The sequence below is a fragment of the Sus scrofa genome, chromosome 9 (genome assembly GCF_054392235.1).
Source record: "Sus scrofa isolate SSC_HxYL_T2T_F1_AM1 chromosome 9, Sscrofa_HxYL_maternal_Yorkshire_Landrace_v2.0, whole genome shotgun sequence".
Classification (NCBI taxonomy): Eukaryota; Metazoa; Chordata; class Mammalia; order Artiodactyla; family Suidae; genus Sus; species Sus scrofa.
Genome location: NC_139391.1, coordinates 13,265,508 through 13,293,472, shown reverse-complemented (window position 1 = coordinate 13,293,472; position 27,965 = coordinate 13,265,508). Strand labels below are relative to the sequence as shown.

The window sequence follows — 27,965 nt, the reverse complement described above, 5'->3', positions numbered from 1 at the left end:
CAGTCCTGTCTCTTCATCCTCGGCCTCTGGCAACCACTCGTCTGTTCCCTACCTCTGTAGTTCCAGGTACTGTTTTTGAGACATGTAGCCACGAAACAATTTAGTGACCAGATTCAGAATCAGGGATCTCCCGGCCACGGCAGCAGGTGCCTGTGCCAAGGACCGGCTCGGCTCTCCCTCCTCCGCGGGACCGTCAGCCCCGTGGAGGCAGAAGCACTTTCTGTCTTGCTCGGGTCTGTGGCCACTGCTTCCTGGGCCAGGGCACCGCCTGACCAAGCCTGTGTTCAGCAGAAGTTTGTGGAAGGAGAGAAGGCGCGGGGGCAGGACCAGAGCCCCGTCCCCCGATGCTGCAAGGCGGGGAGTGGAGGGAGAGTGAAAGGAAGGAGTAGAGGCTTAGGTTCCTACAGGGAACAGGGACCCCACATGTCGAAGCCAGGAGACCGTGTGACGATAAAAACTAGTGACTGGAAGCTGAGTGGAGGGAAAACCAGAGGTGGCCGAGAGGTGGAGTCGGCAGCGTGCAGCCTGGCGGTGCATCCATGTCTGTTCCTTGCAACCCTGGGCCTTTGAAGCGAGAGCCTTGCTCCCTCTCCGCCTGTGTCCTCCTCGGTGACTGCAGGTAATCGGCTGTTGTAGGTAGGCGTCGACCGTCAGGCATCTTGTTCTCATGAGAGCCACTAGGGAATGAAGTCTGTCTCCCCCTCCCCGAGGCAAACAAGATGGGTTAAATTTGAGAGCTGAGCAGCGAGCCGAACTGAGTTTGGAAATGTCTCCCGCCACCCCACCCCCGGCCTCCCCCCTCCCCGCCCCTGCCTTCCCCACCCCTCGCCAAAAAGGATCAGAGTTGATATTCCTTTTTTATAGCAACAGCAGGGGCCGTAGAGACAGAGCACTCTGCCAGGACGCTTAGGGCCCTGGCCCTGCGGGCAGTTTCCAGCCCCCCCGCTCCCACCCCGAGGAGGCAGCACAGCCGTGGCTGGTCAGGGAGGAGCCCCCGCCGTGCGTCCAGGGTGATCCTCCCCCAGCTGTGCCCCAGGAGCATGTGAAAGGAATCAATTTTACAGATTTTTAGCATCCTTGGAAAGAGATTGTCCCCAAGTCCTTGTTTTTATCCTGGACTAATTACTGTGAAATAACATAATTTCATTGCACTTAGATGCAGAGAGAAAGCGACAGCAGTCTCCGTGATGGCTGTTCTCTCACCGCGGTGAATACCTAGCTTGTGGAGGAGCAGCGGCTCCCTACTGTCAGGACCATGCTTGGGGCTGAAGGCTAGAGACAGAGATGCGGCAGCCCAGCCAAAGGGCTCTTCATTTTCATGCAAGAAAAAAGAGAGAGGCAGGCAGGAAGAAGGAAGAGGGAAGGGAAGGGAGGTGGCCACAAAAAACACAGTATTTTTTTCCTTCTGTCAGGAAAAGAAGAAAACTCCAGCTAAATGACTCTGTCCTTCTAAAGGCAGAAGTGCAGTCCAGTAGCAAAAGCACAGGCTTTGTCTTCCAGCCCTACTCATGCAAGTTTTCCCATTTCTCTGCATCTTGGTTTTCTCACTGATGATGTGTCTCTTAATATCCAAGGGGTGTTTTGAGCTTTAAGAGATGGAACATCTGCAGCATCTGCAGAGGGTCCAGCCTGGTGAGTGGTCCATGTCGGGTGGTGAGTAAATGCAGTTCTCATCCTTCCAGGCAGCTGGATCACCCAGAAATTTGAAACCCTCGCAAATTCAGCAGCCAGGGGTCCTCGGCAGGTGCAGGGATTTCAGGTAACCTGGGGTTAAGTAGAGGGAGCTCGCCCAAGCTCAGGTTTGAGACAGTGGGGAGCCGTCCCAGAGCCTGTCTGCTAGGTTGTGTCCCAGGGTACAGGGACAGACAGAGCCAGAAAAGCTAGCATCACTGCTTCGAGTTGTCTGTGGTTTCTTGGAGAGCCAGATGTGTAAGGAGCTGAAGGCAATAGTAGACAGATGATAAAAGCATGTTCCTGGGGTTTGAACCTTATCCCTATGGGAGCTCAAAGAATAGAGCAATTCATTCCAACCAGGAAGATCAGATAAAATTTCCCAAAGGCATTGAACCTTGTACATCAAGTAAGATATTGAAAGAGAAGCTAGGAGTGCCTCTCTGGAAGATGGAACCCTCCAAACAAAGGCAAAGGACAGTAGGTAGAGGTGTTGGCTCTTTTTTGGCACCTGTGTCAGAAAACTGTGCATTAAAATATCCATTTGTGCATTGGACCTGCTGCGGGTCCGTCTCTCGGGCTCTTGAATGTAGAACTTCAGAAACCACAGTGACTGCGGGAAGATGCCAACTGCCCTTCCCCTTAGAACACAGGCTCTGCTGGGTGGATGCATAAGAAATCCCTGGCCTTCACCTGAGGCCTTTCCAACCCTGCCGTCCTCTGCACTGCAGGGGATTACCACAGAGTTTCCTCGTCCTGCAAGCCCCGGATGTGGAAACTGAGGCCCAAGGCAGTTAAAGTGCATGTTCACGTGGAGTGGCTTGGCAGTAATAGAGCTGGGCCTAGAAGCCGCATTTTCTGGTCCCAAGTCCTGTGTTCCTTACACAGACCACGCTGGCTCTTAGAACCCACCTCCGATCCCTTCCTCTGCCGCTGTGCTCCGTACTGGACTCTCAGAGCAAACAAGGGGGCTTTGCCTGTCCACAGCTCCCCTCTACCCCTGCTCTGCATTCGCATGACCCAACCTGATCTAACGGAGCTGGCAGCTCACGTGTGTTGAGTGCCAACCGCGTGCCAGGCACGTTCTGAGTATTACATGTATTTCTTGTTTAATCTTCTCAGCAGTCCTACCTCTCCAGGAGATATTTGTCAGATTCCAGCCATGTACTAGGTACCATTCTATTTTTGTTTCCATTCCAGAGATGAGGAACTGAGGCCTGAGGAGGTTAAGTCAGTTGTCCAAGGCCCCATCACCAGTGGGTGCCAGAGGCAGGATTTGTCCCAGGGCCTGCCTGCCCCCACTGTGCTCTCAGAGTCTCATTGCTGGGGTAGGGCCGGGACGGTACACCTGATCTGAACTGCTGAGAGGATGCAGGGAGCTCCTTGCTAAAGAGAGAAATTACCTTATTTTCTTATGGAAGAAAAGTCAGCCTCCAGCTGCTGTGGGTCATGCACGGTGCCAGGGTGGCTGCGTCCCCCTGGTACTGCCTGGAGCTGCGGTTTGCACCCACAGTGCTTCAGGATCAGCGAGCAAAAGAGGCCCAGATGACGTCAGGGGACCTTGACACCCATTGCTTTTTGAGTATAAGCCCCTCATGCTATCAGATTCTGCTGTTCTCCAGGCTTCTTGTGGCCTTAGATTTTTCACCAGTGTAACAGTTTGTTTTGGAGGAAGCCTTTCCCGCCAGTGTATGGCAGGCAGCTAGATTTATCATGCGTTTGAGCCTGGAGCTAGATTTCATTCACAGCCTCCAGTGGGAGAAGAGAAAAAATGCCAGTATCGGTAATTGTGCTGTGGCCTGGGTTTCACCACACTGTCCTAAGAGTCAGCACTCAGGCCACCTGTAGAATTTTGCAGGAGACAGACTCATTGGGCTCCCGTGAGTGTCTTGGCGTGAGGTTCTCTGTGTATGTGAGCACACACATGACCTGCAGAAAGGGCATTTGAGAGGAGATGGACTCGGGGGTAGTAAAGACTGAATGAGAATTTTAGGAGAAGTGGCATTTTTCTTTACCTGAAAACTGGGAACTCTTCTTTTGCAGTTGGTTGTTTATGTCTCCTAACTTTTCATTAAGTCCATTAGATTGTACCGCACATACCCCTAAATGTGTCAGGCTGGGGCTGCGTTGGAAGTTACACTTGTAAATCTTTGCATTAGTCTGTGTATTAAACTTGCGGTGTTCTTTCTTTCACTGATTAACTTTTTTTTTTTAATTTTCCCACTGTACAGCAAGGGGATCAAGTTATCCTTACATGTATACATTTTTTCCCCACCCTTTGTTCTGTTGCAACGTGAGTATCTAGACATAGTTCCATTGATTAACTTTTAAGTAACATAGTTATAATGTCTAATATTTTCAGTTCACTTTATGAAGAACTCTCCTTGGGAGTTCCCGTGGTGGCTTGGCAGGTTTAGAACTCGACATAGAGTCCGTGAGAATGCAAGTGTAATCCCTGGCCTCACTCAGTGGGTTAAGGATCCGGCGTTGCCACAAGCTGCAGCATAGGGCACAGGTGCTTCTGGATGGATCTGGCATTGCCGTGGCCATGTCATAGGCCAGCAGCTACAGCTCCAATTCGACCTCTAGTTTGGGAACTTTCATATGCTGCAAGTGCTGCCCTAGCATGAAAAACAAAAACAAGCAAACATACAAAAAAAAACAGCTTTCCTTAAATTTAATGCTTGTAAGAACCCAGGAGATGGTTTTGTATTATTTCTCTTTGTATAGATGGCAAAACCGAGGGCCGGAGTGGCTAAGTGACTTTTCTGTGGCTGTCGCTGGTTAAGGGCCAGGGCTGGAAGCCCAGCTGTCTCTACAGGTCTGCTCCACTGGTGGACCAAAGGACCAACAAGGGACAGGAAGCACCTGGCCATGTGCTGTCAGGGCCGTGTGCATCAGAGAGGGGCTGAAGTAAAGGTCAGGACCCGGGGAGGGAGCAGGGAGTCACGGTGGAAACTCTCACGGAAGAGGTGAGGTTTGAAGTAGGCCTGGAAGGAGGGGAGAATGATTGTTAAAATTGGAAAGGCCATTCCATGTAGAGGCGTTGCGTCAACAACACCTAGAGGCTGCACGGACAGGTGTGTTCAAGAAACCCACACAGACCGAGACTCCTGCCTCGAGGAGTGGCAGGTACCGTGCTCCACAGGCGTTTCACACGCTCACATTTCTGGCCTCAGGAAAATATCACCAACAAAATATGAACGGGAAGGCCAGGGCTGTATAATTATGAGGTTTCCTTTTCTGTTCTCCACATTTGTCATTTCCACAGTTTTGGCATCTAATCCGAAAAGGCAGTGTGCAGAGTCATCAGAGACAGATCCAGCTCCATCTGGATCCAGCTCCACTCGGCAGTGACCCTCTGCCTCTTATTACACGTGTGGTCTTGGGCACGTCGTCAGGCCTCTTTGAGTCTTAGTTTCCTGATCTTGCGAATGAGGCTCATGATAGCACCTGCCTCCTAGGGCTTTGTCAGGCTTAAGTGATGGTGAGTCTATCCGGCACTTAGCACAGGGCTTGGTTCTGTTATGGACAGTGACCATTGTCCTTGTCATCACCATGGTGCCTGGAGCTCTGCGCGGCCTTCAACTTCCCAACTGAAGTTCAGGAATTCCCTGAGTATCGGAGGACGCATATTTTTTGAGCACCCAGCTCTGTGCACACAAAGGGCAGAGAAGCAAGACAAGGTAGTGTGGTTCCCAAGGAACTGGAAGACGCCGGTGGGGCGGGGGGTGGCCAGCGCGCACTCTGCTCCGGAGAGTTGAAGGTGCTCGTTCACAACGCTTGTCATTGTAAAGAAGTACTGTCCCTCGTTACTTGCGTTAAGCCGTCCGTCCGTCCGCACTCTTCCCGCTCAGGTGACTGTTCCAGAGGGTAAAGGCCTATCCTAATGATATAGACACAAATTAAAGCTCCATTTAGAGGTATGGTGGGGACCACCTCCTAATTGACTTTGATCCTCGAAAACAAAATGTTACGTGGTTGATTTGCAGAAGGAAAGAAACCAGGAGATGGGAGGGCGCCTCCCCAGAGCCCTATGACAAGACTCTTCTCCCTTTTTTTCTTTGCTTTTTAGGGCTGCACTTGCAGCATCTGGAAGTTTCCAGGCTAGGGGTTGAATCGGAGCTACAGCTGCCAGCCTACACCACAGCCACAGCCGCAGGGGAACCGAGCCATGTCTGCAACTTATGCCACAGCTCAGGGCAACACTGGATCCTTGATGCACCGAGCGAGGCCTGGGATTGAACCCGTGTCCTCCTGGATGCTAATCAGATTTGTTTCTGCTGAGCCACAGCAAGAACTCCAACAAGATGTTTTCTAGTAGCTGCAGAGCTAGAACCCAGCAACTGGCCCTTTCTCCTTCAGGAGCTCCCTCGCATAACCAAATGCATGTTTCCTTCAGCCCCATTGGATGGTTGGTACAGGAAGGTGGGGACGAGGCCTCACATGGGAGAGGCTGGTCCTTGGCTCAGTTGAGACCCCTTTTATAGAAATCCTTTGGGGAGCCCTGTGAATAGTCTGGGTGCTTGGGTGCAAGCACTGCGCAGAAAATTCAACCAAGCAGAGTTCTAGGCTAGCGTGCCGCCCTCCCTCGGAATGACAGGCACTTTCCCAGCTTCCCCAGGCAGGGCTGGCTGCACCTGCCACCAGAGCAGTGGACAGGCTGGGGACCCTGGGGTGTCTTCACTCCCTGGCTCATCAGCGAAGCCTTGAACAGGAAGAGAGAAGGCAGGCCTTCCGCTGGCTTTAAGCCCTTCCTCTGCGTGGAGTCACTTCCTTGATGGTTTGCTCAGTGATTTAATGAGAAGCTGTGAGCTGTTGTGATCAGAGCTGCCTGGAAGCTTGCCCTGTGGCCTGACAGCAGCGTGAGACAAGCTCAGGATGGGGAGTGGCCCGACCTGGGTTCGGGTCTTGGCGTTGCCAGGTGAGGGGCTCGGGGATGCACGGTTCTAGAGTCTCGGTTTTCTAAAGACACAAAATCAGGGGAATCACATCTGCTTTGTCACGGTGCCTGAGGTCCTCATCCATGAGATGGGCTTATTTTCCTTCAAACGTTGGGGGACTAAATGACACGGTGAAGGTGTGCCCTCCAGCGCTGCGTCTTGCACGGAGCGCAGTGTCTAGTACGTGGGAGCTATTATTGTTCTGAGAGTCATGCTGATTATGTCGCACTCTTTCCTCTTTTTCTTCTTCGCTCCTGTGGGCCAGGTGCTGGGGGACGGAGATGAGAGGAAAGCCCCCTGCCCCTCCCCATCCTCCTGGTGTGGCCCATGGCCCGTCCTGCGGGCTCATTCCCATTGCTTTAGGCCCACGAAGCTGTCTCCTTTAGCCTGGGGGGGGCCGGGGCTGACGGAGGAGCAAGCCACGAGGGCAGCTGCTCTTACAGGATTTTCCACCGTGACCTGATGACAGGATCACTCAGCAGAAAGAACTGCAAACCACAAGCCCGGAGACCTGGGCTCAGCGGGGCTCTAGGTTCCGCCCCCAACGCCCCAGTCCAGCCTGAGTCTCACCTGCCCTGGGACTGAGAGGCAAGGTCCCTGTGACTTCAGTTCAGTCACAGCAACCTCCCTCACCCCCTCCCCTCCACACCCACCCCCGGCCCCCAGCGCAGAAGCTCAGACCTCTCACCTCCTCCGGGAAATCTCTTCCCTGGCTCAGGGAAAACCTTACGGTGCAGTACGAGGAGCAGGAGGATGGTGCTGCCGCCTGGAAGGCTGCCCTCTGCACGTACCTTCCAGTAAACACCGCGCAGCACCATCCGCTCATAAAACATATTCCTTCCTTTCATCGTCACAGCCGTTCCTTGGAGCTCGGCATTGTCGTCAGCATTTTCTAGACAAGGAAACTGAGGCTCGGAAGAGTTAAATGACGTGAACCAAGCCACGTAAGGATGCACATGAGAACCAGGGAGAGGAAGGATGCAGGGCTGTCGGGTGGCAAAGGCTCTGCTGGGCACCCCCGGACATCCTGCCCCTGCTGTCTTGTGTCTGGAGCCAGCATGGTCTTGGGGGAAGAGCGGGGAGGGGTCGGAGTCCTGGGTGGAGGTCAGCGAAGGGGTGGCGGAGGTGGCCAGCCCCTGGACCCGTCATGCACAGAAGAGGCCTGCGGAGGGTCCGTCAGGTGAAAGGCGTCCAGAAAAGACAGCACTCTGATTCCATCACTGCAATAAGAGCGGTTTGCCTCGTTCTGCACAAATTAGATTCCAGCCCTGTTCCCACGCAACTTGCCGTGTCACCAGTTTTCAGTGCCCTCCAATTCAATTGATCTTCCTCCTCTGCATTGATGGTGGGGGTGCCTCTCCCCCCCCACCTCTCGTGCTCGCCCCCCTCTTTTACAGAAATATTGAGCAGCTGCCAGCAAATCCTTGCTGAAAGGCCTCCTTTCCCCACAGCATTGCGTGGGGAAGAAAAATGATTAACTGTGCCAGAGTCCATTCTCCAGAAAACACTTAATTTGGGGGTGAGAGACAGTAACCCTGATTGTTGCAGTCAGGTTTATCCAGAGACAGGAAGAAAGGCAATACATTTGCTTGATTTAAAATTAGCCCCACGTAGTCACCAGTGGGATCCTGTCAGGCTGCTTTACAGCGATTCTGTTTTAAAAACTATTTTATCCTTTGAGCAAATACCTCTGGTTCCTGTGCCCAAATTCTGTCAGCCGTCGGGAGCAGGATAAGAAGACGACCCTCAGCTCCAAGAAATTGGCAGCTGCCATGACAGGGGCGTGTGTTACGGGGAATATATGAAGAGAAGGGAAAGGTGATGAACAGAGGTGGCTTCAACAGGTCGTTCCGTGGATCCAGGAATCGGGAAGATCATCGTAGCAAAATGATAAGGATGATGACAGCTGCCATTTATTTTGCTCCTACTGTGTGCCAAGCACAGTTTTAAGCCAACTACATGCATTGTTTCATTTAATCCTTGGAGATAAACGGGACTATCTATTTTACAGATAAAGAAACAGGTTCAGAGAGGCTAAGTAGTTTGCCCCAAGTCACAAAACTCGTAAATGACCTGGCTCTGAGTGCTCGGATAGACGTGACCTTGAGGACCGATTCTGCCAAAGAACAGGTCCCTTCGTGCATTTTGATCGTCGGGGGTCAGCTATGCCTGCGGCAGTCGGGATCCTAAAGGGTGGGGACCCTGTGCATCCTCCCTGAGATCAAGGCCCTGTAACAAACTTCTTTCAAAAGAAGCTTTGCCTTAAGTTTTTTTAAATTTCAGTTTCATTTCAGGCATTAACTCCTCAGCAGCCTGATGTACCAGGAGGCGAGCCTGGACTTTGGAACTGGTCAGATCTGGGTTCAAAAGTGACTTTATCCCTTCTCCTCTGGGAGGGATCTTGGGGAGTATCTTTGGGCAGGTCACACAGCCTGTCTGAGCCTCCACTTTCTTCATCTGTGAGATGGGAATACTGATAGTTTTCTCCTGGTGTCTGGAAGGACTCAAGGAAATGACGTTATGTCACTCCCCGTGCCTGAGTGTCTTGACACGTGGATCCCAGGCCTCTGCTCTGTTGTCCTTTTTTACATCTTGCTCCCAGGGCAAAGCTGTGCAACTTCCTTTTTAATGTAAACAGCGTGCAAGTGAGTGAAGAAAATTGATCAATCATCTAATCACTGTAATTCAAAGTCCGATGTCATTTGTACATATCTGTCTAGATTTTTTTTTTTCATATGTGTACTTGGTTTAACAGGGGGACAGTCAGCAAAATTATGCAATTTTGCGTCCTCCCCTTTTTCCCCCCTTATTCTTATGTGGTAAGTATTTGGCCTCATTGCTGGTTGTCAGTTATTTTTTTTATGACGACTACTTTGCATTCCATCCAGTGTCTGTATCAGAATTTAGCTCAGTCATCCTCCTCCTTGAAGACATTTAGGTTGCTTCCAATTCTCTAATGCATACACTGCAATATACATCTCTGCGCCTGTGGCTTCTGCGTGTGGAACTTTTGACTGTTCTGGCTCTGCAGCACAACCAGCAATAGAACCTGGGGAATGAAACGCTGTCCTTCTGTTGTTACCATTGTTTTGCCTTTTTGTTTTCTGCTTTCCACATTAGAGGACCACAGGTCAAAGAACTCCAGTGACTTACAGTTTACAGAAATGATGTCATTTAAAAACAAACAATTGCGCACAAATATAAAACAGAAAAGCTGGGCTGATTCTCGCTGCCTTTTGAGACTCAAAATGCCACTTAAATACTGTTGAGGCTATAACCATCTCTAGTCACTACTTGGAGCTGCTGATTTACAGATGCAAGTGGGTTTGTGCCTTCAGTTTTGGGAACCGAGCCACGCATGTGACAGTGGAAACTCCTCTGTTTACCTCAGTGATCCTTGCATGACCTTGTTAATTGCCTCCTGCTGGCTGGGTGCTAGGGGCAGCCTTCAGTGTCTGAACATCTATTGAGCATTTTTCTTAAAAAATGTCACGATGGGAGCTTGCACTTTCTTATAGCCTCCTCTCCTGTCTTGCTAAGCAGAAAAGGCGACTTGAAAATGTCAGCCCAGGGATCAGATTGACCAGAGCTGAGGGAGTAAGACGCTTCCTCCATGCAGCTCTTGGCTTTTCGAAATCATTAACATTTCCGTGTGGGTGATCCTGTGAACTGGCTGCCTTTCCACAGCCTTTTCCTGAACTCTGTAGCATCTTTTCACCTTTTCACTGAATGACGAACTAGTTTAAAGGGAGCACCGATATCAGGCTTCTTATTTAGGTCACTTGCAGTGTTCGTGGGAGAGTTTTGCACAGTCATAAACGCACACCGCAGGGTGTAATTTAGACGGTCCCGTGATGTACATTGGTGGTCGCCATTACTTCCTCTGGAAATGGGTCACGATGCTTATAATGTACGTTGTTTCAGGGGTCTGCCCTTAAAGCGGGCTGGAGGGGACCATCGCTGTTTCTTAGCTTTTGAGGGGATCCACAGCAGTTATTTTCAAGTCATCTGAATAGCATGCATTTACTGCTATCCACAGCTTTAAATGAGGGTTACTACGGGGCCAGAAATATTTATTATCACCCCTGCAACCCCCAGACATTCATTTCAACCTTTATTTGCTGGTGGCTTTATAGCACCCATGTTTTACCTTGTATTTAAAGTAAAATATGTAAAAGAGGAAGCTTGGCCAGGGAACCCAGGCTCCTGAGTTTGAAACGTGCCCCAAACTTACACCAGCTCTGTGGTGTTAGGTGATTTACTCTTACCCACAGGCTCAACGTCTCTTCACTTCCATTGCACTCATTCTCCACTCATGTTTTTTTCAGCCTCGCTTTACACGAGGATTAAATTGAATAATATAAATTAAGCATGTGGCATGTAGCACGCACGCAAATTATACCAGGTTTTGAGTTACTGTTGTTACTTTGATTATTATCTAAGGACACAGAAGAGTGGTTGCTTGAGCTTAAGATTGTCTTTGGACCGTCTCTGACTTAGTCGGCCTTGTGTCCTTTGGGAAGAGGAGAGCAGAGCAAACCATTTGCCCTCCTTCTCTCTTTCCATCACCCAGAACCCAGAACTAGGAAACTGACCGCCCACCAAACCATACAGTAGAAGAAGTGGGGGGCCCCAGCATGATTTCTATTTAAGACTGTGTCACCCATTCAGGGTCCCTTTTATTTTGGCTTTACGACAACATTCCTGGTGGGACTTTGTTTTGGTCTGCGCACGGAGGTCGGAAAAAGAATTTTCCAGCATGGCAAGACGAAGAGAAAGACGGGGCGGTTTCCTGATGATCAGGGAGACCCAGCCCCGAGCACGTGGTCACGTCTGTTTTTATAGCCCAGGGAGAGAGGAGGGGTCTAACGATAGATACACACGCTGACCTGCTGAATGGTTAGGGAAAGAGGGGTTTTACGCTATATTGGCCGGTTGGTTGGGGGCACATAAGGCCCCCGTAGGGGCGGGGCAAGGAGGGGGCCATCCCCCTTTCCGAGCAGGGGGCAAGAAGGAGTAGGCCGGGTTGCTCAAGGTGGGGGAGGGGGCATTACAAGGAGAAGGGTGGGCGGTGATAATGGTCTGGAAATTCTTGGCTTGGCCAGAGGCTTTGAGTTCTGACTCCTTGAAGAGGCCTTGAAGTCCCACAAAGCTCACATCTCGGACTGAGTATCCTCCTACTCCTCCTTAAATCTCACCTTCTAAGGGGCCGTTTCTCAGCCCAATCTTAGTGACCCTGATAGGTTTACAGTTTCCTCAGGCCCCATCTCGCCAGAGCAAAGCACTGGAGCAGTGGACCTTTACACATTTATTAAAGCAAAAGCGCATTTTCAGAGAGGGAAAGAGAGAGAGCTCACCTGCACACAGGTTAAAAGAGGACCCAACTCCAATTGTCTTTATTTTTTATTTTATTTATTTATGTTTTTGTCTTTTTGCCATTTCTTGGGCCGCTCCCGCAGCATATGGAGGTTCCCAGGCTAGGGGTCTAATTGGAGCTGTAGCCACCGGCCTACGCCAGAGCCACAGCAACGCGGGATCCGAGCGGAGTCTGCAACCTACACCACAGCTCGCGGCAACGCCGGATCCTTAACCCACCGAGCAGGGGCAGGGATCGAACCCGCAACCTCATGGTTCCTAGTCAGATTCGTTAACCACTGCACCACGACGGGAACTCCTCCAATTGTTTTTGTACCCCCACGAGGTAGACCTGAGTTGAGACCCAGTTTCTCCTGCCCCAGCCCCCCATGCCGTGCATAAGGGCCGAGTGTTGTTTGATCTTGTACAGAGCATATTTGATCTTCTGACTGGTCTTGGGCAGGATACCTTATTTGCATGAGGAGCAGGTTACATAGAGGCCGGGTGAGGAATGGGTGACATTCCTTCTCTCGCGGGGAGTGAGCAGTCCAGGCTGGTCAAGGTGAGGGAAGGGGCATTACAATGAGATATGGCCAGAGGCTGTTGGGTTTAACGTCCCTGAAGGGGACTTGAAGCCCGTAACAGCCGCATACTCCCTTCTGTATCCACCAGCCTCCAGGATTATTTGTGGATGAAGGAAGCTCCTGAGAGAGTCCAGGTGTGAGCTGGATCCAGGACATGGCTTTCCCAGGAGCCCATCTTCCACAGGTCACAGAGAGACCCGCCAGCCTCCCAGCGGCGTGGGCCTCTTTGATTCCCTGGGGGTCAAAGCTGAGGAAGGAGTGACAACATGCGCCCTGCCCTCATGACCCTCCCTGGGATGTCAGATCTGGGGACCGTTTTCACCTGGAACCCTCTCCACTGGCTCTTCTTCCCCCGCCGCATATTTTTTTAAAGCAAGAACTTGCTTTTGCCTCTTGTTAAAAATAAGAGAAAGCTTTGACAATAAAAATGTTTCTCTTCACAAAGCTGTGAGAGTTCTATTCATCCTGGGATTAGTTAATTCTCCTGACCTTTTAACAAGACAGCTCTTTTGCACACTTAGATGAGATAATTGATTCTAACGGGGAAAGAGGCGCTGTTCATTTAACTGCGTATATCTGAGTTGTCCGCAGTTCAAACAATTTCCCCGTTACCTTTGGAGCTGCCAATATATGGATTAAAATGGTAAGAAGGTAAGCAGAAATAGGAGCTAATTCAGCCTTCGAAATAGCAGTGTATTCACTTCTAACAGGCCCGTTAATTTTATTACCATTGACAGCTACGCAGAGACAGTCAGGAGCAGTGTTCAGCACCTCGTTTAGTTCCCAACACCTAAAAAGTGCTCTTTAAAGCTTGGCTGTTCTTTTATCAGTACTATCAGTGGTATGATATATAATGGTTCTTAAATAATCACACTTATGTACAGTTTACAAAGCACTGTGCCATATGTTATCTCATACGATACAATAATCCTTTGAAATACTTTTATCCCCACTTCCCAGATAAGACCGCTGTAGTTAGGAAGTGGCAGTTAGGATTCGAAAGCCGCTTCCTTGCCCCCTGGTCCAGCACACTTTCCCCTGCACCGCGGTAACCAAAGAGGAAGCAGAGGAAGCAAAGCTGGCATTTCTGTTACCAGCAGACACGCTCCTGGTTTAGCCAGACTTGTGTGTGTTCCTTGGTGACTTGTGTTTGGACCAGGAGTCAGAAGGATGTGCTGTGGTCCTGTCTCCCCTATGCCGTTTTTTTGGTGTCCTGAAGGCAGTCACACAGCCCCTCAAGAAGCCCCATCGGTGACCCCTTCCGCCAACTGGGGCCACACCTTTCTGGCTGCTTCACCGAAGCCTATGTTGCTACCTAAAAAGACACATAGACGCCTTGGAGGCTGCTTGATGTGTATGGGTGGATATCTTTTTAACACCCACCTGCCTTGCTAAGGCTGGTGGGAGGCAGCGTGGAGCAGTGGGGAGAGCCTACACCTTTGGGCTTCTAATCTAGACTCTGCCACTTCTCAGCCATTTCACCTTCCAAATGTTCATTCGGGTCTTTGTGTCTTAGTTCCTTTGTTGGCAAAATGGGATCACCACCTTTTAGGATGTTGGTGAGAATTAAGGGACATCTTGTATTTAGGGGTCTTAGCACAATGCCTGGCACGTGGTAAGCCCTCAAGCAATCAGAGTTTGATAATTATCATAATTTTCACTAGCACTGCATTAGTTAAACATGCCCATCTGTAAACTGGGTCCAGCAGGGCTATGTGGGATTAGATGTGATGAATGCAAATTAGCCAGAATGCAGCCTGGCGCACAGTTGGTCCTCAGTAAACATAATTACGATGAGCCTTCAGACCTCTGTCGACCCTTCCCATGTTCCTCTGGCCATCTGGGTGAGTCAGCCCCCTCTCCTCTGGGCCTTCTAGTCCTTCTGAACAGACTTTGTTCCTTGCCCGTCTCCTTACTTGACTGGGAGATAGCAGGGGGTGTCTCACTCCTTTCTGGGCCTCCGCGTCAGCCATGGGTCCTGGTGCAGAGTGGGCTTTTAGAAAATGTCCATCAGCTGAACTAAGGAGTGATGCTACATGCAGGATGCTGGGGGAGTCGGGACCTGGGGTCCTTAACTCTGTGTGTGGCCAGTCAGGGAACGTGTCCCAGAAGAGGTAAGTATGGACCATGGATAAGCTCAAGTCTTGAATCCTCAGTGGGATTTAAGCAGCCACATTTTCTGCTAGATGGCAGACCTTTTTGGAAAACGCTTCCAAGACTTTCAAGCGTTCTGTATTGCAGGGAACCTTGTCCATTCTTTGGTGTCTGATGGTCGCTTCTAGACTGTTGCACAAGGCTATTTAGCAGTTATCACCTTGGAAAAATATTTTTAAAACAGAAATGCAGGCACATGAATCACAATGCAGAAGACTAAGCACTGTACGATCACGGCCAATGCACATGACAAAATCACAAAGTTGCACAAAATGAAAATGTATGACAGATACGCACAGAGCAGCAAATTGTGCTCCTATCCCAGACCCTCACCATCGCCTTCCTTCAGAGGGTACAGCCACGATTATCAGTGCCTTTCATATCCGTTAAGAAATATTCTCTACATATGCAGGAGTTTTTATTTTACCCGAAGGTAATGTATCAGATACACTGTTCTGCATGTTTCAATTTTCCTTCCAGAGAAACAGAAACAAAGAGCTTCCTCACCCTTTTTTATGGCTGTGTACAGTGTATAAATACAACTTATCTAGCCCCTTATTGATTGGTTTCTCCTATTTTGCTATCACAAACAATGCTACAGTGAATAACCTTTTATATATATCATTTAGTGTGTGTGTGTGTGTGAGTGAGCATATCCTGGAGGAGAATTGGAATCTCCGAGTTCCAGAGTAAAGGGTATGTGTGTTTTAAATTTGATAGCTTTTGTCAAATTGCCCTCTACAGGGCTTGTACCAGCTTAGACTCATGCCAGCAGAGTATGAGTTATTTCCTGCTCTCTTCCAATACTGCATATTTTCAACCATTTTTGATCTCTGCCAAAGCATATGTGAAAAATAGTATTTCAACTTACATTTCTTCTACTACGAGGGATGTCTAGAGTCTTTTCATGTGACCAAGAGCCGGTTGCATATCTTATTCTGTAAACCGTTCCCATCCCCTGGTCTGTTTTCCTACTTGGGTTATTGGACTTGCTTATGATTTGTAGGAGGTATTGTTATAGCAAGGAAATTAACCGTTTGTGATACACAATGCAGTTTTTCCCTCCGGATGGTTATTTATCTTCCAAAGCAAAAATCCGAGACCTGAAATTCCCCCACCCCTGCCCCTCTCCCCACTCGACTAGACTGTAAGCCCTCAAGGGCAGAGTCCATGCCTTGATCATCTCTGGGCCCCAGTCCCTTACGTAAAGCTCAGTGCAGCAAGAGCTCTCTTCAGGGGCTCTTTAATGAACTAAACTGAACTGAATTCCTGCATTCCCCACCCCACCCCGCCCTCCCCTATGGCTTGGGAGTTCCATTTCCGCCTCCAGCAGAAACAGATGACTTTTCTCATTGCTCACCACAGCCATGCACCTGTTTGGCCTAAACTGGCACCTGCAGCCGCTGGAGGGGCAGATGTATGAGATCACGGAGGACACAGCCAGCAGTTGGCCTGTGCCAACCGACGTCTCCCTGTATCCCTCAGGGGGCACTGGGTTAGAGATCCCTGACAGGAAAGGCAAAGGAGCCACAGAAGGTAGGGTTGCTGTGTTGTCCGTGTCGTGAGTCCTCTGTGTCTGCCTTTGAACCGAGGAGACCTCCATTCTGCGCGCCATGTGCCTGACTCACAGCTCCATGCTCTGATGCTTCCTCCATCCCTCTGCACTCCACGCCGGCTGCCAGGCCACCTGCGTCCTCATTGCAGTTCCTTGTCACTGTGAGCTCATGGCGGGGCTTGGGCAGGGCTCATGGTGCTCGGCAGCATCCCATCCCACGCCTCGAGGGAAGGATCACGGGCTTTCACGCTGCTGGGTGGCTGTCTTTGATTGGTGGGATCATGATGAGCCTTCTGGGACAAGCTCATGGGATGAATGGGCATCTCCTGGCCTGGGGTGTGGAAAGGTGGGTAGAGGGTGGGCTGTGATGGAAATGCCCTGGGACCTTTGCTGTTTAATGACAGCACCAGTTCACCTGTTCTGGCAGTTTCCAATCATGGGACCTTGAACAAGTCACATAATTTTCCGGAGCCCCAGTTTCCTCATCCACAAGACCAATAGCCACTAGTATTTGTACAGTATGTTTGTTTTCAAAGGGTTTTTTTTTTTTTTTTTTGGCTTGTTTGTTTTCTGTTTTTCTGTCAAGAGCATTTCACATTTAATCCTCACAGAGATCCTGTGAGGTAAGTGTAATTTTACACGCATTCTAGGTGTAATTTTACACGCATTCTAGGTGTAAAAACTAAGGATCACACTGATTGAGTGACGTGGCCAGAGTCACGTCGCCAGTAGATGATGGAATGTGGGACATGAGCCCAGGTCTGTGTGACCCCAAGGCTCTTGCTGTCCCCACGGGTTGTCCTCCCTGACTCGCCTCAAGGGTTCGTAGACCCTGAAGGAGACATGGATAGGAAATCCCATTGTGAAACGAAAACACCTATTTCTCCACCAAGCATGGAAGTGGTGGTGACATGTGTAGCTGGGCATTCTTGAACGGGACCTCCGTGCACTCATGGTCTGAATTTCATGCTGTCAACACAGATTCTTTCCCTATCAGCCAAAGAGTGGCAGACCCACAAAAATTGGTACCGGAAAGCACGTCTGAGCTCGTGGGCCAGTTTGATTGTCATTCTCGACAGTGTGTCCATCCTTCTCCGGTGACACACTCTGTCTCTGGTGTTACCCCACTAGGCAAAGTGGTCTCAGCTGCCTCCAGCCTTCACTGCTTACGTCTCCTTTCCTCCTTCCTAAGTTAACTCTGGGCCATGACTTCTGAGCTTCTCTGTCCGTTCATGGATCTACCTCCTTGGACTCAGTGTGGTTAACAGGGGAGCACATGCTTGGCTGGAGTAGCCATTCATGACCTCTGAGTGGTCCTGAAGGCCACAGTCAGCTCTTGACCATGGTCATCTTTAAGGGAACTGAGGCCCTTTCCTCAGAACCAAATCAGAACCTGTGCTTGCTATTTTGAGGGGCAGAGTCAGTCTGCTCCTTTACAAAATTTTAAGACTTAAAACACGGAATAACTTCTGTTTTCTTGGCTTCTTAATAGCATACGAAGGGAGCATGAGTGGGGCCATGGAAAGGGCTCTGGGATAGGAGTGAAGAACCCTGAGTTCAAGTCCAACTGCTGCTACTTGTGATGACCTTAAGCAAATTCCTTGAAAAGACTTTGTGGGCTTCCCTCTCCTCTTCTTTAAAAGGAGGTTATTGAGCTGTATTATCTCTAAGGTCCATTCTAATTCATGAAGTCTGCATTTGAAGTTAGTAATAGAATCATCACATGACTAACCAGATTGTTCTTTGAGAATTTTTTTTCTGGTTGGCCCTGTCCATGGTCCTGCATGTTGGCTTATGAGTCCCATGTCAATTTATGTATCAGATGCCTTAGGTACATAACATAAAAAAGACTGTCTTTAGATCAGTGTCAGCAAAGGCAGATGGAAGATATGTTTAACCCTCAAGGATCTCATTTAGCAAAAGGTATTTTTCTCTTCATGATCTCCATCAAACATTCTTTAAACAGGAGTTGGATCTATCTAGAATCTCCCACTCTAATGAAATTAGTTAGTGGGTTGTTTAGATTTTGCTTTGTTTTTCCCAGGGAGCAGGAGGTGCAGATAAGAGACAAAATGAAATTGCATCAGCTTATTGGTTTACTTTAATTGGAGTATTTTTGCTTAAAGGGATTATCTGTCATTACTAATGCAAATGGAAATCCTGTTTATAAAGCCCTAAAATGCAATGCAATGCTGGAAAATGGTCAGCATCAAAAGCGATTACTGTGACAAAAAATACGTCCGTCTGGCAAAACCGAAGACAAAGCCCCCTGTGGTTTATGTGAGACCACATGGTTCTTAATTTCTTTTGCCTTGGTCCAACCAAGGTCTACTCAGTTTATGTTTTTAAGTGTGATGTTAAAAATCAAGTTCCTTAGACACATCTCAAGGGGGACAGTCTTTAACCCCAATGGGAGTGCCTATTTTCTGTCCCTTCTGAGGGTACCAGAGAGGAGAGCTGATTCCAGAATTAAGATTAGAGCCCCATTCAGTAATGTTAGGGGAAGCAATGGGGTAGATGGGAAGAGGCTAAACGGGCCTTGGAGCCGGAGGGCCCAAGGTTTGAATCCTGGCCCTGCCGTTTATTGGCTCTGTTAACCCATGAAATTCCTTCTCCTTTTGGCCTTAGTCTCCTCATCTGTGGAACGAGAATTGGTGCCACCTACTTTTCAAAGACTAGTTGTGAAGAAGCACTCAACCAGTGTTAGTTCTTCTCATCATCCATTCAGACCCCACGCCATTCCACATTAGTTATTAGAATCTCAGAAATCCAAACTAATTAACCTTTTCCCCTCAAAGAGCCCACAAAGTTTGGGATGTTTTTGAATATTTTAAAAGGTATATATATTTTTAATTCTACAAATGAAACATACAATGAGCCCAGTATTTTAAATGTTCATTGTGTCTTTGAGAATAACATCAAACTGCAATTTATACTATATTTTCAAAGTGGCTCTAACCATTTCAGGGTTGTCATGAGACGGAAACCAAATACAGCAGCTTTTCGAAGGAAAGCCACAAGAACTTATGTTATGCATTAATGGAGAAGGGGGAAGAAAGCATGGAATAAACAAGCATTTTTGATGGTTTAATTGGTGGGCTAGGGATAACATTTTCTTCTTTCTGCAATGAAATCAAAATTGCCCATCAGTTTGAACCGTGCAAATTGCTGTACACAGGCTCAGCTGGCCTCTCCAAAATGGAACAGCTTATTTTGATAACCAAATAAATTTCAAACAGTTGCTAAGGAAACTAAAGAAGTCTTTGTGAAAGTTATTGCATTGAAAAGAATCAAGAGGGTGGAGGGAGGGGGAGAATGTTGGTTGATTAGGAGCCTAGAACCTATGTCCATAAATCTCAGTTTGGGAAAATAAACACTATGATTTGGAAAGTGCCTGGGATTTTCATTCTTCCAAATCTCCCTTATCTGACTGAGCTATCCAATCATTTCAGCAATTTGTTGAGAAATTTCTTTTATAGACATGATTGCATATTTCTACAGCATTGCTATAGGAAGCCTGGATCTATGTATCTTTGCAAAGAAAAGAACTGTTACCAGTAGAATGTGCCTGTGGAACCTCATCGTGCTGTTGGGGGGTCCCTCATTCGGAGTTAAGCTCCTTGTGCTGTTTGTTCAGCCTTTGGGGTACCTATCAATTGTAGAGTATCCCTCTTATGAATATCTTAAGATACTGTTTCCCTTTAACTTTGGGGTCTGCTACAGTTCCAATTAGACCCCTAGCCTGAGAACTTCCATATGCTACAGGTGCGGCCCTAAAAAGAAAATTAATTAATTAAATAGAAATAAACCTAAGCTCCAGTGTGACCATCACAGACCCCAAGAAAGTCCAGGTCCTGGTAGGGGGTGTGCTCTAGACCAGAATTGACTATTTTTTATATCATTGTATATACACCAAAGATTTTTTTTTTCCGACCAGCTTTGGTGAAATACTAGAAGAGCTAGAAGAAAATAGTCCTATTTGCCGTTCCTCTCAGCTAAGAGCCAGGAGCTGGAGATGGGCCCTGGCCATCTGCCTCTACAAGGATTGAATCTTGAGCTGCTGCAGCTGCTGACCCTCAACAGCCCTGAAAGAGCTGGGGGTGGAGATGAGGAGTGGGGCACTCTGGGCTCTGGGAAGACGGGCAGGACAGGTCTTCAGATGGTTGGGTATGGTCAGGAGACGATGCAATTTCTTGCATCTCCTCGTATCTAGAAAAGCATTCAAATCCTTCCTGGCGACGCCTGCTCCTCGTGACTAGCAGCACCTTTCTGCAACACGTGCTCTTACTTGCATGTGCCTCCCGCTTCACCAAAACCTCCACTGACCTTCCCCAAACCTCTTTGGAGCAGTTCCTCAGAGCTCTCTGAAATTCTGCCTCCTGGGCCACAGTCCTCATTTTGTACCAAATACAACTTAGCGCACACCTCTCACGTTGTGCATTTCGTCTTCCTTATGCCTCTGGGGCCTGCAGGCCTCTGGAGAGTCTCTGGGCCTGGCCCCTGACCTGTGCAGCTACAGAATGTAGCTGATACAATAATTGTCTCCTAAAAACAGGCTCACGGAAAGGGAAATGACCTGTGCAGCATTCTCTCGCCACATGCCAACATGTGGGAGACGTTTTCATGATTTATTCTCAGACATAGGAATTATTTGAATGCAGACAATCCCCAAATCCCATCAGCTCTGACTCCCACCTACTCACAAAGGAAATGAGTCCTTGGAATTTGGAGTCTTGGGCTTATTTCTGTGCAATTTCTAGGGGTGAAAAGCTCAGAACTCATCCTGTACTCGTTTCCTGCTCCCTCCTCGTTCTGCTTCCCTAGCAGAACTACAAGCTAAAGGGTACACTATTTTCTACGCGGACTATAAAAGGGTTGTGGTGTTGGGAACCCAAAAATCAGATAAGGGAGAATGTGAAAGCAATTCTCCGCCATCTTAATGCTTTATGAATTTGGCTTCTGTCTTTGAACTTTGAACCACAGTGCCCGTGGTTTGTGTGTGTCTGCATTTTTAAGGTAAAAGTCTGGGGTACATACATGCCTTCCATAAAGGAATTAAAATGCAAGCTCTTTCCCATGCTAATGCCAGAATGCTAGTGGTACTTTTATGGAGAGCATGCATTTTAACTTTTTTTGTTGGCATATTTTTAATTAAAATAACGTTGAACGGTTCGAAGCTCAAAACCTGATTTTAGGAGTTTATAAGGGAATGATAACATATGGAGAAGTTTAACATTTAAATTGAATTTTATTATTTCAAACAGTAAAATATTTTATGACTACAACAATGCCCTGCCAAGCTCCATTCCAGCATCAAATGTGCTTTGTAAGGAATCTTACAAAGCTAGGGGGAAAAAAAGACATTTTAATTTCTTACTCCCCAAATGCTTTTTTATAAAAAGTTCCCACAGACGTGTTTTCTTTACAAATGGGTTCTCTCTCAGCCTCTGAAGTGTCTCTTCCAACATCTCTCACCACACAGCAGACCCTGAACTGGGCTACCCGGCGGGTGTTTTCTGATGACAAATAGGATGGAGTCTGTTGGCTTGATCTTGGCTTGTCAGCGTCCCCAGGGTGGTCGTTGCGTGTCCCTGTCCTCCCCTCCTGCCTGCCCCCACCCCCACCCCCTCAGAAGGCTGACGTCTGGCAGGAAGTTAGTGTTTATATTTTTCACATGTGAGTGTGTTTAATTACCAAGTAGAGGAAGTTTGATAAGCAGCCTTCCTTCCTGCCACTTGGGGTGCCCCCTGGAAAGCTGTCACTCTCCTGATTGATGACAGAATTGGACAAGAGACCTTATTCCTGGCTGCCCTCAACCTCCAGCAACCTGCGGGATCGTGGGCTAGGTTGAATTTCCAAGTATGTCATAATCTTTGCAGCTGAACTTGAATAAGTCCCTCCCCTTGACCCATAAGATGGATATTGCAGAGCCCTCAGCTTGACCCACTTTAGGGCAAGAAGGGTATTCAGAGCCCTCCATCCCAGACAAAGAAGCATTTTCCAGAAATGTTTTCTTTGTGCAGTTGTCCCCTCTTCCTCATGTTCCCCAGCCTTGCTCCTGCTCTCAACACAAACCCTCATCCACACGTCCGAGCCTCAGAATTCGACTTCCATTTATACATGACCTAGTGAGCTTGCAAAATACCGTCCTCCACTCGGGTCCTGCTTCCCGCCACTGGGGGAACCAGTCTGAGATGGGACGTTAGGAACAACCGCCCGTTCCCTCTGTCTTTTCTATTTTAGCGTGCATGCTTTTAGACACACACACACAGTTATTCTCATGTGGCTGCAAGTGATTATTTTTAGGATCAAAATATATCTTAACAAGCTGTAGAATTATGCAGTAAACAGATGGTCCTTGGGGAGAACCCATTCTCCTTTGGAAGGATGCGTATTTTTAGCAGAACAATTTGAGCATCACTGGAGAAAAAAGGTCTGGGCATTCTTCCTCCTCCCCGGGGCAGTCCAGAGGCAGGGAGTGGGGCTGGCAGCAGCGAGCAGAGAGGGGTCGGAGGCAAAGCGGAGCCCGGCTCCTTCAGATGCTCTGATCCCTCGTTTCCCTTGTGCTAATGATGATGTTTTGTCTTCCCTTCCCCCATGTCTTGGTAGGAAAGCCCAGTGGTTTCTTTCCAGAGGACAGTTTTATAGACTCTGGAGAAATCGATGTGGGGCGACGGGCTTCCCAGAAGATCCCTCCCGGCACTTTCTGGAGATCCCAGGTCTTCATAGACCACCCTGTGCATCTGAAGTTCAATGTGTCTCTGGGGAAGGCGGCTCTGGTTGGCATTTATGGCAGAAAAGGCCTTCCTCCTTCGCACACACAGGTAACCAGAACCCCACACGTTCGTACCCTGCCCGTCCCCAGGGGCGCCCACCTCAAATCTTCACTCGAAGGCAAGAAGCCTCGTGCCCACACCTGGATCCTCGAGCTTGTAGGGAACGTCCTGTGTGTGGTAGCCCATCCATCCTTTGCCCTTTCTTAGACCCTCCCTTTCCGATCAGTGGGGTTGTATCCTTGGGGCTCTTTAACAGGAAGGAATTTTAGGAATTCTCTCAACAGCCTTCCCACTAGTACCCTAGTCTCTCCTAAGTTTAGTTATTCAGGAAATGTCATCCAGAGAAAAAAGCAAGCCCTTTGGAGTCAACAAGAGGATGCAAGCCCTGGGTTTGAATCCTCTCATCACCCTCTCGGAGCGAGTTTCCTGATGCAGCTGATGGTGACAAATGAGACCCCCGTGTCAGTGCTTTTGTGAAAGATGGAGATTCCCATCTGGAAGCAGCTCGTGCAGGACCTGGCTCGGAGGACCAGGCTCATCGCCTGCATCCCTTCCTCCTGCAGGTTTTCCCACTTACCCAGACACATACACACCAGAAACACACACTAAGAAACTCAGCCCTGGTGGCTGACACATCCCCAGGCATGATGGGTGAAGAACAGATTTGCACAAGGGCCTCCCAGCCCTGGGGGTTGCAGCACCGTAAGTCATAAGCATCCATCAGATGCCCCCTGGCCAAAGGCAGTCTTCCCAGCCCCATCGTTTACTTAATTTTTAGGAAAAAGCTGGATCAGTGCATTTGCTAAGGATGGAGTTGCAGAAAAGTTGAGAGAGCCTGGGCCCCTGATTTCTCTGTAGAGCTGTGGTGCTGGTCCTGGATTTCATGTCCCCGGAGATTTTCACATGAGACAGAATAAACGTCTGTTTTGTTTTTCTAAAAGACAGACAGGGAGATAATGGTTCGCTTTGCTTGCCCGTGGGTAGGCCGGTAGAACGTCACCACCTGCCTGTTGTGAGCTTAATGTGACTGGCTTCTCTCCAGTCTCTCACCCCTGCAGGCTTGGATCCATTAATTGTCAATTGCGTTTGAGACCGCACGTCATTATTCATAGGATTTTGAGCTAAGCCCCAGTTTAGTTCCCCTAAAACTGCTCCCGAAAACTGGATTGTTGAGAATGGGCCATTGACCAAAGGAAGATGAATGTAAAACAAACGTCACCAGTGCTTGACTGACATTTAAGACACGTCCTGTGCTCCAGTCCCAACCCTAGAGCTCCAGGATTCCCACCTGCATGGAGCTGAAGTTCCAAGAGTCTTTAAGGCTGGGTTTCTGATTGTGTGACCACCCCCCAGGAGAAGCAAGGTTTTCTGGATGCAGACTGCGCCAAAGATTCACCACGCATGCCCCAAATTATAATAAAATAGGACTTAAAAAGAGTCCACTAATTATGCTCCACTTGCAGGAGAACCGGGAGACTTTACTGTGGGAAAACAGGGTCTGGGCGGGAGCTGGAGCTGGTTGGTCCAACCTCCCCGTGGCTCTTGCCTCTTTTGCCCCTTTCAGGTTGGGTTTTCCCCGTATCCTCCCGGGGAGAAGCCTGAAGAATGCAGCATCTTGGTGAAGCAGATGCACTGCTAACTCTGTTCTCTTTGTACTTTAGTTTGACTTTGTGGAGCTGCTGGATGGAAGGAGGCTCTTGACCCAGGAGGCACGGAGCCTGGAGGGACCCCAGCGCCAATCTCGGGGAGCTGTCCCCGCCTCAAGCCATGAGACTGGCTTCATCCAGTACTTGGACTCAGGAATCTGGCACCTGGCTTTTTACAATGACGGGAAGGAGTCCGAAGTGGTTTCCTTTTTCACCACCGCCATCGGTAAGGAAGCTCCACGCCTCCGGGGTTTGGGGGACGCTGTCTCTTCGGGGAGAGGACACGTAGGGGTCCTGGAGGTTGAAGCTGACGAGGGGATGGGTCTTGCCCAGAGCTGCAGCTGCCACCTGGAGTCCAGCACGAGCCATCCTGACAGGGCTTGCTGGACAGGCCTGGAATGAGATGTGGGGAAACGGGGAGAGGGTGATGGGAGGAGCTGGAAGGCCACTCTGGGCTGGCACCTGAGCCCAACACCATTGCCCCCGCTGCCTTCCTGTGTTCCCTGTGCGCTAGTGTGTGGACCAGCTGCCACGTTTCAACACCAAGGGGGTGAAACTGACAAGGAGACAGGCACCCTGGATAACCCGCCTCATGGAGGCAACATCTCTATCTCTTTTCTTGTCACTTCTCTGTGACCCTATATTTGTCTTTATAATCTCCCTGATTTGTTATTTGGGTTTTTGGTTTTTTAATGTGTGCTTTTGTTTGATTGTCTGGTGTGCTTCTGGAGCCAACAACCCCCGGCCAACGAGAAAAGCAGATAAAGGCTTGGAGAGAGAGTGGGAATCACGGTACAAAGGGCTGGATGAACCCTGCGATCAGGCAGATTGGGGCTTTGTGGGGAACAGAAGTGTCCTGAGCTCTGGTGGATGGTGAGCCCCAATGTTTTAAATGAGCGCTCGGCACCTTCGTGTGTCTCCCGTTCAGTTCCAGAGTCTGCTGTAGGGTGCCGTGGTCTCAGTGGCTCAGGTCAGAAAACATTTTGTCTGAGTTTATATCAGAAGCACAGTGATATAACCTGGAGATAAAATACCTCTACAGGAAGATAAAACTTCCAGAAAGACAGGACTCCACTAACCAGAATGCTTGGGAATGGATTCTGCGACATGAAAAGTTGGAGTTCATCTCAAAACTCAGTCTCGGTCCTTGGCTGGGAGTCTCTCTGACATGAAAAGTAGAATTGAAAAAAAAAATCTTCACATCTGATCCTTCATCCCTAAACCTCTCGCAAGACTTTGGTTCTTCCTTCTAAAGAGCAGACGTCATTTTCAGGCCATTTGCCTCTTATTGGCAATTGTACCCTTAGCATCGAGGCACAGAATACTTTCCTATTAAAGACGGTGCATAATTTATTTATAAGGTTCTGCTCTGACTGCAGGCTGGACATTCTAATTCTACCCTCTTGGCAAAGTGAGGGGGTGGGGCCAGCAGGCTGCATCATCTCTGGTTTAGGAAACAGCATTGTGTGCCGTCCTTGTTTTGGAAGTGGCTATTCTAGACGCTTGTGGGTCCCCTAGTACCAGAGAGCAGAAACTTGGAGATAAGCTGCTTGGCACCCCCTCACCCCCCGCACTCAGCCCAGCCCTGACTACAGTGTCACTTGGGCAATAGGAGAATGCGTGCGGGCCTGGCCTTTCTTCTGCTCAGGCCCCTGTTGGCAGGACTGTTTACTGCAACGTCTGGGCAGCTGTGGTGCAGTTGGTTTCCTCCCCTAACGTATTCTTTTGAGGTGGAGCGGAAAGTATGCTCACGTCTGAATCTCTCCCACTCATTTGTGTCTTATCCCTGCACATCTTTTTAGGGCCACACCCACGGCATATGGATGGAGGTTCCCAGGCTAGGGGTCTAATCAGAGCTGTTGCAAATTGGCCCACACCACAGCCACAGCAATGCCAGTTCTGAGCCGCGTCTGGGACCTACACCACAGCTCACGGCAACGCTGGATCCTGAACCCACTGAGCAAGGGCAGGGATCAAACCCGCAACCTCATGGTTCCCGGTCGGATTCATTAACCACTGCGCCATGACGGGAACTCCGGCTCTTGGTTCTTGGAGAACCTGGCATGCGAGGCTACAGCTCGATGGTTGCGAGTGACCTGGAGGTGGTGGGTACAGCCTCCTTCCGTGCCGTGGGAGGGGCCAGCCCTGGTCCTCACCAGCAATTAGGCTGACACTTGGCAGGTCTGCCAGGCTCCAGGCTCTGTTTCTTTTTGCTCTCTGGACATGGTGGCTTCTGCTCAGGGACATGATTATCAAGTCGTTAGTCATCGCGGAGTGAGCAGAGTCATGGTCTCACAGCCTAATTTCTCTTAGGTTTGCTTCCCTCAAGGCAGAGGATCGTGCTTGCTCAGAACTCAGATCTCCAACCATCAGAATTCTGCGTTTTTAATAACTGAGCACAAATATGAAAGGATATTCATACAAACCCCCAAAGAAAGCTACGTTTAATTAGGATGTGCCACTCAGAGAAGGAAAACATAGGTACGGTTAGGCATCCCTGCCAACTCTTGGCTTGTCAGCACTTGCTGACCTGTTTTGTCGTAATTAGGGAGAGGGTCTGGCTTTCCCTCCGGTTCTCCTGTTCTCTCCTAAGTGATGAAATCTTGCTTCACCTTCCTTAACCCTACAGTGTCTTTCAGAGCGGATAGGCTGCCCCGTGCTGCCCTGAGTTGTGGGAACCACCTGGCTTCTGGGTACAATGCAGGTGCTACGTCGGTCGGTCTCGCTTCTACACTCGGTGACCGGCTGCTCTTACCTGTGGCCCACCCTTTAGAGGCACAAGAGGTCATAGTATCTTATGGAAAGGGCCTCAAATACGGTTATACAAAGGGATCCCCTGGGAAGTGAGTCTCAAACACACATTCCTGGGCCTTTTCAATGTAAGCCTGATGAAGAGCCAAGGTGGTCCCAGTTCTGGTGGTCGGTCTCCTTTCTAGGCACTGCCTTCTAGGCACTGCTTTCCATTCCTTCCCCCGCCCCCCACCACTGTCCCACATTAACCCCGCGACCACAGTCACGTCACCTCTCTGAGCCTCCTCTGTCTTGTCTGGAAGATGGAACAGTAATGGTGCTTGGCGCCCACACTGAAGATTGAAGGGAGTGCATGCAAAGAGCCAGCCCAGGCTTCGACCCAGGCAAGTGGCTCGTGTTCTCGCCCGCCCCTTCCCCCGTTCGCCTTTCTCTCGCTGACTTGTCTGTCTTCCTTCAAGCTGCAGTGATTGTTTAATGAATACCTTTTCGTTTCCCCCTTAATACAAAAACAGACTGACTCTGACATTGCT

The 27,965-nt window shown here is 49.2% G+C and overlaps 1 protein-coding gene across 50 annotated transcripts in view; it reads left to right on the top strand.

Annotated features, from left to right (window-relative positions):
• TENM4 (teneurin transmembrane protein 4) overlaps window positions 1-27,965 on the top strand; it is a 2,941,714-nt gene that overhangs the window by 2,721,865 nt on the left and 191,884 nt on the right. For all 50 annotated transcript variants that reach the window (XM_084975397.1, XM_084975391.1, XM_084975384.1 and 47 more), the window contains 3 exons: window positions 16,073-16,243; window positions 22,872-23,086; window positions 24,700-24,910. In XM_084975397.1, coding sequence (XP_084831523.1) covers window positions 16,073-16,243; window positions 22,872-23,086; window positions 24,700-24,910 — 597 coding nt within the window. The remainder of the gene's footprint in view (window positions 1-16,072; window positions 16,244-22,871; window positions 23,087-24,699; window positions 24,911-27,965) is intronic.